This window comes from Amblyomma maculatum, chromosome 1, assembly GCF_055883805.1.
Source record: "Amblyomma maculatum isolate TAMU_Amacu chromosome 1, ASM5588380v1, whole genome shotgun sequence".
Classification (NCBI taxonomy): Eukaryota; Metazoa; Arthropoda; class Arachnida; order Ixodida; family Ixodidae; genus Amblyomma; species Amblyomma maculatum.
The window spans coordinates 153,634,797-153,647,387 of NC_139344.1; the positions used below are offsets into that span (position 1 = coordinate 153,634,797).

The window sequence follows — 12,591 nt, forward strand, 5'->3', positions numbered from 1 at the left end:
CGCTTTTGAATTAAGCATGCAATTTGGGCTGTTTCCAGCATGCAGGACCAATATGACACCAAGAAATGCTGTTTAGGCAATGGGTATCTGAACATAATGTACAAAAGCCGCTGACACCTTCATTTCTGCAGCCGATAGCCACACGCGTACTGTGTTCGACCTCGCTGGGCGCAGTCCAGTCCGCCGGAAGACTCCAAACTCCGAGTGTTCACAACGACAAAGTAAGCTAGCGATGTATCCGTGTGTGATAAAAGCCAGTAGTTCGCACAGAGGAAAGATTTGCTGCGCCGATGTTAATACGGAACGCCAGCTATGCACGATCCGCCATTCCCAAACTTCGCGCGCCGTGGCCTTTTCGCACCCTTCCTCTTTACAGCGAGATAGAAGATAGTGCGCCAAAATAATTACGCAAGAGGCAGGTTGTATTTACCGTTTCGAAACAAATACGTCATTAGCAACAGTTACATTTTACTTGTATAGATTGTTTTATGAAATATATTTCAGATTTCTATTGTTTTCAAAGTTGTTGTATCAATGCGCTGCTCGGCGGCTGGCCATTTCAAATTTTCGTCGTGTCTAGTCGTGTCTGCACGTTAGGCCGTTGGTTTGTGACTGTGAAAATGTATCCCGCACAGCGGCTGCTACTTCTGGCTGCAAGGCAAGCTTCGCTGGGTGAGTAAGAAATTGTTTCTTCTAAATGAGTCACTTAATGTAGCAGTAAACTGACTGAGTGTTTTCTTTTTCCGATAAAAATGCTGCAAGGACCGTTGTTTGCATCCGCCGGCGCAGGCTGTATGGGCGAGCAAGATAGCGCGCGCGGACCGTTTAGTCAGTACGAAAGGCGGTGTTTTATGGCGCATCTATAGTTGTGTGCATGCAGGAAGGTTTTGCGCTTGTAATTCCACTCGCCGCGTTTCGTGAACTGCCATTGGCGGCGGAACCTCGCGATGTAATTCTTCAAAATGAGCTTGGCGATCCGACGTCTTTCGTTGATTGCCGCTGGTTCTAAGACTTTCCCAGGAAACACAACTGAGCACGAAAGTCTGCATGCTTAGTGTGGCCTTCACTCTGCAGCAAGATACAGAAAATACGCACCGTCGAGTGGAAGCCGTGCATTGTTTGTCAGCCTGCAGAGCTCTATACGCGCTAAGTTATGCCACGGTTGCGAAAAAGAAAGAGAACGATCTCAATAAGCCGCCTTAGAGGGGAGGGTAAGGTGCATTCTGGCCACAGCGACTCTCCCAACTGCTAGCAAAATACTCTCGGCCTGTTCACAGGCACAAGTTGAAACACATAGCGAGATAGGAACGGCGTACAAACATTCTGCAGTGATTTAATTTTAATAGTTCATAAAATGTTTACAGTCAGTCATTACATTGCCGTGATTAAGTGATTTGACATTTTCATATAGTCAGAAAGCACAATTTAGTTCTTTTTAAGTTCCTGAACTGCATGCTGTGTAATGTGCTGGTGCTCTATTTGCTTTGGTCCTCAGGTTTTTTGTTTTTATTGGCGGAAATGTTTTAAGAAATTAAGCTTCAGTTGAATTGGTACAGAAAGAAATCGAAAGCAAATCTTTCGGACGGACCTCATATAACGAAAAGCCTATTATAATACACAAAAACATATCAATTTCATTTGTTTTCTTGCTTCAGGGCCAATAGACTCTTCCTATCCAGAACTGGGAAAAGAAAAGAGAGTACTGAATCATAACTTACTTTTAAGGCATATAGAATGTAGCCATGTTATAAATGGGTTCAGTGTATGCCTTCTGGCTGTCCTCAACAACAAAGCTGTGACTCCACGCAAACCTTTTGATAGCATATGGACTCCTCCCGAAGTGAAGGTGTTTGGCATCAAAGGTGAAATACCTTCATTTAATTTCAGTTCAGTTCAGTTCAGTCGTGTCCGACTCTTCGTGACCCTATGGACCATGTCACGCCACGCTTTCCGGTCTCTCACTATCTTCCTAACATCACATAACTTCCTCTGCAGTGCCTCGAGGATGCCATCTAACCATCGCGTTCGCTGCCTACCCCTTCTCCGGCGACCCTCAACCTTTTCCAGCATCAAATCTTTCTCCAGCGACTCCTCTTTTCTCATCAGATGACCAAAGTAGCTGAGCTTTAACTTTAGAATTTAGAATTTAATGCTCTTTTTCACATTGTGCTGTTGTGTCTGTGTTTGGTGCTCTTGTTATTTTGTGTCTGCGCGAATTTTCATGTAAACAAAACACTTACCCAACAGCTCAAGCAAGTGAGCTATGCATTCCTTTTTTTTTGCTCTGGGTGCATGCTCACTGTTTAAAATATTGCTTTCATTTGTTCTAGCAAAAACTGGTGATGCATACATACATAGGTACCTACATATATACATGCATAGATACATACATAGGTAATGCATCCATACATAGATACATGATACATAGATTTATTTCTTCTCTACATATGTCGAATGAAACACTTAGCAAACCCAGAGGCAGGAACCTTACCCAGCATAGAAACTGACTCTCAATAAAAAAAAAAAGAAATGTATAAATCAGGAAAATGGTGGTTCTCTTCAGGTGTGTCTGTTGGTGAAGACAAGAAAATGTTTTAGCCTTCGAGGTCATCAAGGAGTTATTAATATACTTATATTATACTCAGCACTATTTTGTGCTGCTAGTGCGTGTCTTGGTTAAACATGTTTCTATTGTGACTCAGTACTCTCAACCTTATGCGACATATTTTGAGGTTAAATTCTTATCCTATGTTTTGTAGTCAGTGATTTGCTTTATTAAACTTCACAAGAAATCTTTAAAGCATTGGAACACCTTGCAGGTTGCCACCACCTCCACGGCTGCCTAGCAACTATCCTTTTCCTGTCTGTGCTGCAAACACAACTTAGCAATGAGGGCCACAGGACTGACATCTTACTGGGCAGTCGCGGGCTACTGACTGAATACACAGGTATGGTTTGACTGTGCCAAAAACTTAGAGTTGCCAACAGTGGGACTTTTTCCTTCTGTTTGGGAGCTCATATGTCTAAATCGGGCTTTTGATTTTAATCCTGGCAGGTGTGACATGGAAAACCTTCAACACCAATGAAACTTAGTTTTGCCGACGTCACAAAAGAGTGGTTGGTGTTTGCCTTGTGACAAAGACCAAGTCCACATCTAAAGGCGCTGCACAGCCACCATGAACAGTGCCACAATAGCAAGCAGCTGGGATCAAGGCACCTTCTGTGCTCATTTACAACTCAAGTTTGAAGCTTTGTAATTTTGCAAAGGTAGGCCTCCAACAATTGACAGAGAGGAGCCTCCCAATCAATTGAGCCACAAAGGAACTCCCCCTTTCATGGCAGTAGGTGACAAAAAGAGGCAGTGCAGCTGGTGTTCAGTACCGATAAAGAAAAAGCTGCCCAGCCTAGTTAGCTGTGGACAAGGGCTGGAGTGGTACCAGTGTTGAGAATGATCTGATTGGCAGGAAAGCCTCCTTTGAGGGATATTCGCCCCTTCATTCTTAATTTGTAACTGACTGCAGTGGATCTGATAGCCCCGGAAGTTTTCTTTTTTTTTTTTTTTTTTTTTTTTTTTCAATTTTCTCTGCCCTCTTGGGTTGTACAGAATAACAGATGCACAACCCATGCCAGCTCCCTCATTTTACGATGCTTTCATGCCAGAATGTTGGCAGTGGTATTCAGACCTTGTTTTTTTTTCAATGCCTTTTCTCCATGCATAATAACAGGCTATTTAGCGTAACACAGTCTCACACAAGACAGAGGACGCCATCAGCACTTAAAACTGTTCAGCGGAAAGCAGCCGATATACATAGCCTACTCAGGTGATGCGCACGGGTACAAGGCAACATGGAAACAGCACCATTTTGTCAAACTATGCGTGAGAAATTTTTCTTCAGTCTCATAAGAAAAACCAATTTGCTGCTGACACAGCTGTAACCTGCTTTTTTATATGAAGGGCTTCTAGTGTTTCATGAGCCGTTACCCACAGTTTTCACAATTGGTGCAAACCCTACGGTGCAAGAGAAGTCACTCGCCTTCATTGTTAATGTCTTTTGCATGTTCCCTAAGTTGGCCATTGACGCAGAATCCTGCTTGTGCAAAATAAGATTTTTCTACATGACAGTAGAATTTTATAGACGGTGTTGCACTTTACGAAATGCTGGCCATGTCTCTTCTGACAGCTGACCTGTTTGCTTTCGTAGCTTATGTGATGGCTTAGCTGAGCAAGCTTTCAGGGAGCAGAGGATACCATCTATACATTAAACAGGTTTGAGCTGTGTCAGTGACACTCCAGCTTTTCTTTGAGGCTGAACAGATATTTATCATACCTGCTTTGATAAGATTGGTGCTGTTTTCCTGTTGCCTTGTACATGTGCACATCAGCAGTGAAAGCTATGCATCGACTGCTTTCCCCTAAATAAACAGTTGTAGTAAGTACACGTGGTGTCTTCTTTCTTGTGTGTGTCTGTGTTATGCTAAATACCTTTTTTATTTCTGAAAAACCAACTATCTCAGCAGTTAACTTCCTTCTTTTTATATTTTGCTGATGTACCCTTTTTTTTTTGTGTAAATAATCTTGTAAATAAGTTTCTCAAAGTGCCATTAAACCTGCTTGTACATATTTCACCAACTTCGAAGATTCAATCCTACTTCAACCCCGAGTCTCTGCACGCTACCAAGTGAAGGCCGGGTCGACGTAGCCCCAGCGTCACGACAACTGACGCTGGGGCTATGTCGACCCGGCCTTCACTTGGTAGCGTGCAGAGACTCGGGGTTGAAGAAGGACTGAATCTTCGAAGTTGGTAAAATATGTACAAGCAGGTTTACTGGCACTTTGAGAAAACGTATTTACAAGAATATTTACATGAAAAAGAAGGGTACATCAGCAAAATGACAAGCGTTAAGAGTTCATAGCAACACTGAATTTTATTCTCTCTTTTTTTTTTGCTGTGCCTTCTGTACTCCTCGCAAGCTGTTTGCTGCACTACAAAAGGTAAGGGCAGTTGGTGCCATCATGGCTGGTTCATGCTGCCCTTATCTTTTGTAGTTCTGCAAACAGCTTTTGATATGGAATATAGGGGTTGGTATGTACAATGACAGGGACGCAAACCTTTTGCCCCTTCCTTTTTTTTTTCCTTATGGTGCCTTCTAGTGTTTCTTGTAGAGTGATGTATGACCCTTACCTGCTACCTTTTCCTTAGTACTTTTTAGTTATGATAGTAGAATGTAACTATGACAGGCATGCAGCCATTGCATTTTTTTTTTTTTCAGTGCATTCTAGTCATGCTAACAGGAACAGCAGCAGTGAAGCAGTCTTGGCTTCTTTTTTTTGCAGTGTAGATTTTTTAATGGATTTGATGTCGTGCCTATTGCTCAAGTGTTTGTGCAGTTTCTACAAGATGTATGTATGACCAGCATTCAGTTGGTGACATGCATGCACATATAGTATGAAATGCAACACGTGATGATGGTCCTTTGTGAAAGCGCCTTTTTCTGTATACTGAAGCTTTTTCATTCGAATTTGTTGCTTTGTTTTATTTTGTACAAACATTATGCAGATAGTTCGTTCAACCACTCAACCAGTTTTGTACACTTTTGCATACCTATCCCTGTTTATTTCTAGTCATTTCCTGTTCTTGTTTGGAGTATGGATGTTGTCATTCTTTTGTAAACAGATCACTTTAAGCTTGGAGAGAACTGCATTATTATTTTGTCATTTTCATGCCACTTGTAGTGTCTAGTTTCTGTGCTTGTAACTTCGTAGTGCATTGTTGAAAAAAAATCAAATATATGATTTACACATTTTGTTTCCTAGCACTTTTTGTAGTTATTGCCGAATCTCCCAAAGAGCACCCAACCATGGCTGTCCACCGTACAGTGTGGCATGTTTTGTAACAAAGAATGTGTACAGTTCTCACTTACTGTTTGCAGTTTTAATGTCTGTGAGAATGAATGACAATGTGCATCATTCTTTACACGTCATGTGTTCATGAGTTGGCTCTTTCTGGTGTTTTCTTCCTTGGTACAATATTAGGCTTCAGAGAACCACATTTTTTCATTTGCATACTGTTGCTTGTGGCTTTCCTTTCCTTAACATGCATGAGATTGTTTAAGTTGCCTATTTGCAATGTATAATGTTGAGGAAATTAAAGAGTTCTGTAGTTTACTCATCTCATTTTCAAGCATTGGGTGCAGTTACTACCAAACTTTCTAAAGAGCACCTGATGGCCATTAACAGTGAAATGTGGCACGCTTTGTAATAAAAACATACAGTTCTCATTACTAGACAACAGTTGTAGTGCGTGAGAATTAATGATTTACAATTGTACATCAGTTTAGCTTGCATCATAACTGAATGTGTGAAAGAGCACTGTCGGTGTGTGACGGCAATGCAGCTTTAGTTGTAGTAGCATCTGATGAGACTATATTTTTTGTCTGGCAGTGGTGTTGAAAACCTCTGCAAATACATAAGCATTTCAGACAGTTTTGCGAGAAATAGCAGGGAATAAATAATTTAGAGCATTGCAGGAGATTCTAGAGCTCATTTTAGACATTCAGAATCTATTTTAATGATCTCTAGATGATGACTTGCAAGACGTCTTGCAGCTTAAAAAAATGGGTGCATTAGCTGAGCTAGAAGGCAGCTACAAGAAGTACCAAGATATATAAAAACATCTTTCATATCTTGTCAAAGCATCTTTTAAATGTCTATCAGCTGTCTTGGGTGCCACTTCAGATGTCTATAAGGTGACTTGTTTATCTTGGGCACGATGCCTTATAGCTATCTGCTAGACTGACTTACGTTTAGTAAGTTATTTGTCTTCCAGATTTCTAGGAGATATCTTGCAAGACGTCTTGTAGCCTAAAAAAGTGGGTGCATTAGCTGAGCTACAAGATCACTACAAGAAATATCAAGACGTCTGGCAATGTCTTGCATATCTTGTCGAGACATATTATATACGTTTAGTAGCCATCTCGGAGGTCTACTGAGACATCTATCGGGCATCTTGCTTGTCTTGGCAAGACAGTTTATAGCCGTCTCATAGATGGGTTGGTGTTTACTGGGTTGTATTGGCGGCGCTGCAAAACCAAAACGGTCCGAGAGCTAAAGTCCACAAAAGTGGCGACCGATAGCAGTGTATTGTGCAGAAAGCAGAATCTATCAAGTGAGAACAGCTCAGTTACTCACCGATGTAGAACAAAGCCAGACTGCGAAGAGAGACGCATATAGCAGGGAGATGAGCTAGTATTATATATAGCTATGCATATTTACTTATATTTTGTTGTTCCATTCGTGGCCCTTACTGATTCGTTCATGCGACGACACGCCCCATATTCCCTCATCCTCACTTGCCGAATCCTATAGTGATCCGCAGCGTGGCGCATACTGATTGGTTCATGCGACGACACGCCCCATATTCCCTCATCCTCACTTGCCGAATTCTTGTGATCTGCAGAGTGCTACAGGTAGAGGAAGTTGTGAACGGTGGCTGGTCCTGACCCTGATGGGGCTGGGGTAGGTAGGTCACCGCCGCTTGCGGCGGGGGCCAGTGTAGCCTGCCACCGAGTTTTACCTGTTGTAGGCCGTCATTGCACCCGCCACCGCTTCGGTGGTGGACAACGGCTGTTGCAGCGCGCGTCTTTCTCTCCCACTTCTTTTTCTTTCTTCTCCATTTTCTCTTCTGTCCGCACGAGACAGCGGAGGTGGCTCAGCTACAGAGCCAGTAGCAGGCCCGTGCGACATTGCTTTACGAAATAGGAGAAAGCGAAAAAAAAATGAATAAGATGAAATAATAATAACTGGTTCACAGGAAGGGAAAGGCACAATATATCTGTCACGCTTGTTTCTGTGGATACCTGAACCGCGCCGTAAGGGAAGGGAGGAAGGTCGGAGTGAAAGCGGAAAGAGAGAAAGAGGAGCCGGTAGTGGAGGGCTACGGAGCAATTTCGACCACCTGGGGATCTTTAACGTGCGCTGAAATCGCACAGTACACACGGACGCCTCTTCGTTTCGCCTCCATTTAAACGCAGCCGCCGCGGTCGGGATCGGACCCGTAAACCATAAATATTCAGAGGATGTCCACAAATGGTCCTAATGCCCAATGTCACTTGTCGATAATGTGTGAATATTGAGAGTATTATTCGATGAAGATAATCATTTAAGGGATATTCTGAAGATATTATTTCGTGGATGTTTTTTCAGTGCATAGAAATCTGGGTCAACTGCTTAAATGCTTTGAGTGGACGTATATTTAACTTGAAGTTGTAAACAAACATATTGCGCTTGTGCCGTCTCATACCGGGGAGAGATGTTTACTTAATTTTTTTTTTTCATGCATGCCAACAGGTGCGGAAAACTAAACTTTGTAGAGACTCCTCACGTTGTGCTCAAAGTCACAAACGCCCGAGTTCCGAAACGAGAACCAACAATAGAACGCTATCATCTGGCAGCCTAGTGGCCACGGTTATCACCACCGGCCGCGCCGCTAGGGCCCCCGGTCATTTTGGAATACGCCTCCGTTTGGCCCCGGTATATTCAAGGCACTATAGCCCCGGCTAGCCCTGTCCCAGCAAGAGCAACCATTTCTGTTTCCTTTCAGTGTGTACCGAAATAATCTTGATGCACGGTGATTGTGAGATCTTGGCTTCGTCGCAGCTTCTATTCATGGCCTCTCCCGATGGTATGCCTTGTGCCTCATGAAAAGGTGAGTAGCACTTACTTGAGTGCACCCGCTTGTAAAAATATGTGCTGGCAAAAACCGGTTGCTCCACAAGGGTGCTGATATATGGAATCAAACTGACTTTATTTATGAAGATAGTCCACAGCATGACTTTGATGTGGCCAGGGCATGAATTTCGATCAGCACCGCCACAGCCAAAGCAATAAAATGCGGGAGAGAATCGAAATTATTGGTGGCCCAACAGCGCAAAACATGCACAGACCAAGAAAGAAACCAAACGAGACACACGAACAGCGGTGAACTTACAGCTGATTTTTTTATTGGGAAGAATCACATCATATATATGCACACGAAGAAACAGCGCACATGCGCAATGCCAACGACCTCAAGTTTTGGTAAAAAGGAAAAAAACCATTTAAAAGCACGAGTGCATCGGCAGAACTGCTGCCCACTGTGCAGCATATTCATTTCCCGAGGAGATAATGTGACAAAAGGCGTACTCACGCACCCTTTACTTTTTCTGGTGTGAAAAGGTTTGGCTACTTCGCTGGTGCACTGGTAAGAATGAACGATCAAAACAGCACTGTCATCAAAAAATGACGTGCATTCGCACGTGAATCAATGCTTCGCAAGGTTAGTTTCTTTCTTTTTCAGCGAATTAGCGTGCTCCATGAGCCGCACTTTAATGCATTGCACAGTCTGGCCTATGTAGGTAAGGCCACAGGACAGAGCGATTTGATATACTATGCCAGTCTTGCAAGGAACATATCTATTTCATGATTTATATTGCACATATTTCTTCTGCGCCCCTCGTGCATTCCTTGAACCGCGGCTCCCACTCTTTCTAGTTTGTTAGGAGAAGGAAACAGAACTTTTACCCTATGCTTGCCTCCTACTCTTTTAACTTGGTGCAACAGCGTGTGTACATATGGCATGACTACTACCTTTCTTCTTCCTTACTCCGAACCCCTTTCCCGCCCTCACATGCTTGAAGACGATTTTAGCGCGCGGAGGACTTTGTCTGCACTTGAGACGAGAACTGAGTTCAGGAAACCAGCTTCCCTGCATTTGTCCGCCTGAGTTAAGAGACTGGACATCATTTTACGATGACAAGATTTTTTCACTGCCATGCCTAAGCATCCCGTAACAATGCTAGTTTTTACGAGCTTTGAATGAAAGGACCTGCAATTCAGAAGGGGCTTTTCACTCCTAGGTGAATACTGCCAACAGACATGGTGGGGTTGGAAAGACAACTTTAAATCGGGAAATTGTAAGGCTGTTTTTTAAGGGACTTCATGCGTGAGCCTTAGTCCCGACCCATTACGTGCAAAAACATCAAGAACATTTGACACAAATTCAGGATTCACAGAGCTAGCTAGCACCAGAAAATCTTCCACGGAACGGAAAATGTGCATGCAACAACTGGCTAAATCATTCTCAACTTTCATATCAACCCTACTTAGATAAATGTCGCTGAGGATGGGAGCTACCTTGGCACCTATGCACACACCAGATTTTTGCGTATAGTCGACCATCTCGCTCACCAAACGTGTTACTCAGGTAGTAAGATAACATTTCCAAAAAGGATCCGGTTAAGGTTCCACACTCATTTTGGAACCAGCATTCATCATAGTCCTCCGTAATACATTGCTGAACATACTGGATGAGTTGAGAGTGTGGAAGAGATTATACAAATCAACCACATCTACGCTAAAACCAGCACTGTATACCAAGCTCTCATTTTGGAGCAAATCAGCAACTGCCTCAGAATTAGGAAAGAGAAATTGATCCTTTACGCGAAGTGACGACAAATGTTTGCAAAGATAGTAGACACAACCAACTGCAATGAATTGCGGAATTCATACTTTCATTCATTATACTTTCTGTGTTGTAACAAAATCCTTCACGTCTTACCTTTCCCAGGAGTGGGCATTTATTGCATTGTTCTCATTTCCAGGTCCTTCCCTGTATTTGGTGCGTGTGCTGAAACAGGGATCCTTTGGAGGCAACCTGCAGCTTTCTTCTGTGCTTTTGATTCTGCCTTAGTTTCCATCGGATAGCTGTGACTGGTACGTGTGGGCAAAGGCGTTTCATATTTGCAGACCAGCATATGTATGGTCCAGTGCTTGTCAAGCCAACAATTTTTTTCTGTACAAAGTATGATGCTGCTGCAGTTCCACAAAAAAAAATATTTTTACAATTTTTAGACAGCTTACCTTCAAGTTCTTCGATTTTGTGATGGTGTATATATGTTATGCTACCACTGTTTTTTTTTTTTTTTCCTGTCATGCTGATGCGTCAAGGATAATGCTAGGCTGTTATTGCTAGCATGATCTGCTAAGGTAAAGGTGCCGGTTTCATTCTACACCAACTGATACAGGTTATGGGCTCGACCATCCTCAATTTCTTTTTAAAAAATCATAGCAAATTGTATTGCTATGAAGAATATTATCCCAGCTTGATTTTGGTTTGGCGAAAAAATATTTTCCGCCCGTGACCACCATCTTAAAGGAGTATAGACACCAAATTTTGGTGGTATTTTTGTAAGACATTCCTGTATACGGATTGCCACGTGGTTTTCGCCTACGACTGCTAAATAATTCTCAGTTCAATTTTCTTTTCTCGCCAGTTTCGGTTTCAGCAGCTGAGAGATGGCTGTGACATCACAATCAAGTCCAAGCCATGCACGGCATGAAAAAGCCGCAGTATAATAGCCAGCTCTTCACTTGTGATTCCGGTTCTTTAGGCAGGCTGGCTTCAGCGTTGTAGTGAATTTAAACATCACAGGATATCACAATTTTTTTTTCACCCGTCACGTGACCTAGACTTAACTTTGGCGTCACAGCCATCACACGGCTTTTGAAACCGAAACGGGTGAGGAAAGAAATTCAATGATAAATTGTTTAGCGGTCATAGGTGGATATCACCTGGTGCTTTCTGTACAGTAATACCTTGCGCATCATTACAGCTAATAAAACACGAACCCAAAAATTGGGTGTCTATAGGTCTTCGCCATGTTTAAAACAAACAGCAATCAAGGTGGCGCGGCAGTCGTCTATGGCCCCAGAGCAGGCGGAAAGCACGGGAGCGGCACTGTGGTGCCACCCCACTGCTGTGGCCATGCTTGCCAAGAGCGTGTTATTGTGATATACAGGCACCTTTTTGGCAGATAAAATACCCACACGCTGTGTGAGTACTTCTTGAACCTCAGTAGTGAGTACAAAAGCAGTACTTGGAAAAACTTCACGTACACAGCATGCATTGCCTTGTCCTGCACACCGTACCAGACCAAGAGCGGGTTCAAAGCTCACGAGCGAAGTTGTTGCTGCCTTGAAAATGAGCAGCGTTGATTGATATCTATTTGCTATTTGCCCAGCACATTAGCCGCGGAATGCATCGAGGATTGCAAAACTTTGGGTGCGTACAACAACTTTCAGTCGGGTAAGTGGAATGTGATTTTTCTCGCTCGTAAACAGCGCACGCAAACCAGGTAGGAAGTACTCCGCTCAAAACTTCATTGCATTCTCGGATGATTCTTCATTCCGAGCACCAAATGAGCGTTGTTGGTAAGCATGGCAACAGTAGCAAGGGCATTGTGCCTTGACACCGTACAGGTTTGCTTATCCTTGAATTATTCCTTTAAATCACCACGCTGCACGCCTATCTGTTCTGTTCGTGGGAGGTTATTGGTGTCAGCGTTTATAATTTCTTCATGGATATTCAAGCTTTTAGCTTGCATTACAAGCTGCAGCATCCACATGCTGGTTCTGCAGTTAGGGCTACCCAGTTCAGTCCCGGCCGCCGTGACCACGTTTCTATGTAGGATAAACTCGTAATGCGACAGTGTGCCATGCAGTACATAGTTGATGCAAAGATCCTCAAAATCTGAAACAGCTAGGGGCCCATATGT

General features: G+C 43.1%; 2 protein-coding genes and 1 long non-coding RNA gene across 9 annotated transcripts in view; 2 read left to right on the plus strand and 1 right to left on the minus strand.

Moving 5' to 3' along the window:
* The window catches only part of LOC146204650 (uncharacterized), a 116,561-nt gene that overhangs the window by 36,122 nt on the left and 67,848 nt on the right, over positions 1–12,591 (minus strand). The window lies entirely within an intron of this gene.
* Positions 583–3,774, plus strand: LOC146204651 (uncharacterized). The gene is made up of 3 exons (XR_014703987.1): positions 583–672; positions 2,820–2,948; positions 3,056–3,774. It is a non-coding gene; the product is annotated as an uncharacterized LOC146204651 (long non-coding RNA).
* The window catches only part of LOC146204652 (queuosine 5'-phosphate N-glycosylase/hydrolase-like), a 44,299-nt gene continuing 40,220 nt past the window's right edge, over positions 8,513–12,591 (plus strand). Inside the window, exons 1-3 of one of the 6 annotated variants that reach the window (XR_014703990.1) lie at positions 8,513–8,530; positions 8,601–8,705; positions 10,639–10,750. Coding sequence is in view for 4 of the 6 variants with exons in the window: in XM_084589347.1 (XP_084445473.1) it covers positions 12,073–12,122 (50 nt within the window). In the remaining 2 variants the exon portion in view is untranslated. Of the gene's footprint in view, positions 8,706–10,638; positions 10,751–10,993; positions 12,123–12,591 lie in introns of those variants that run through there. The other 5 variants (XR_014703989.1, XM_084589347.1, XM_084589346.1 and 2 more) reach the window with 5 other exon arrangements.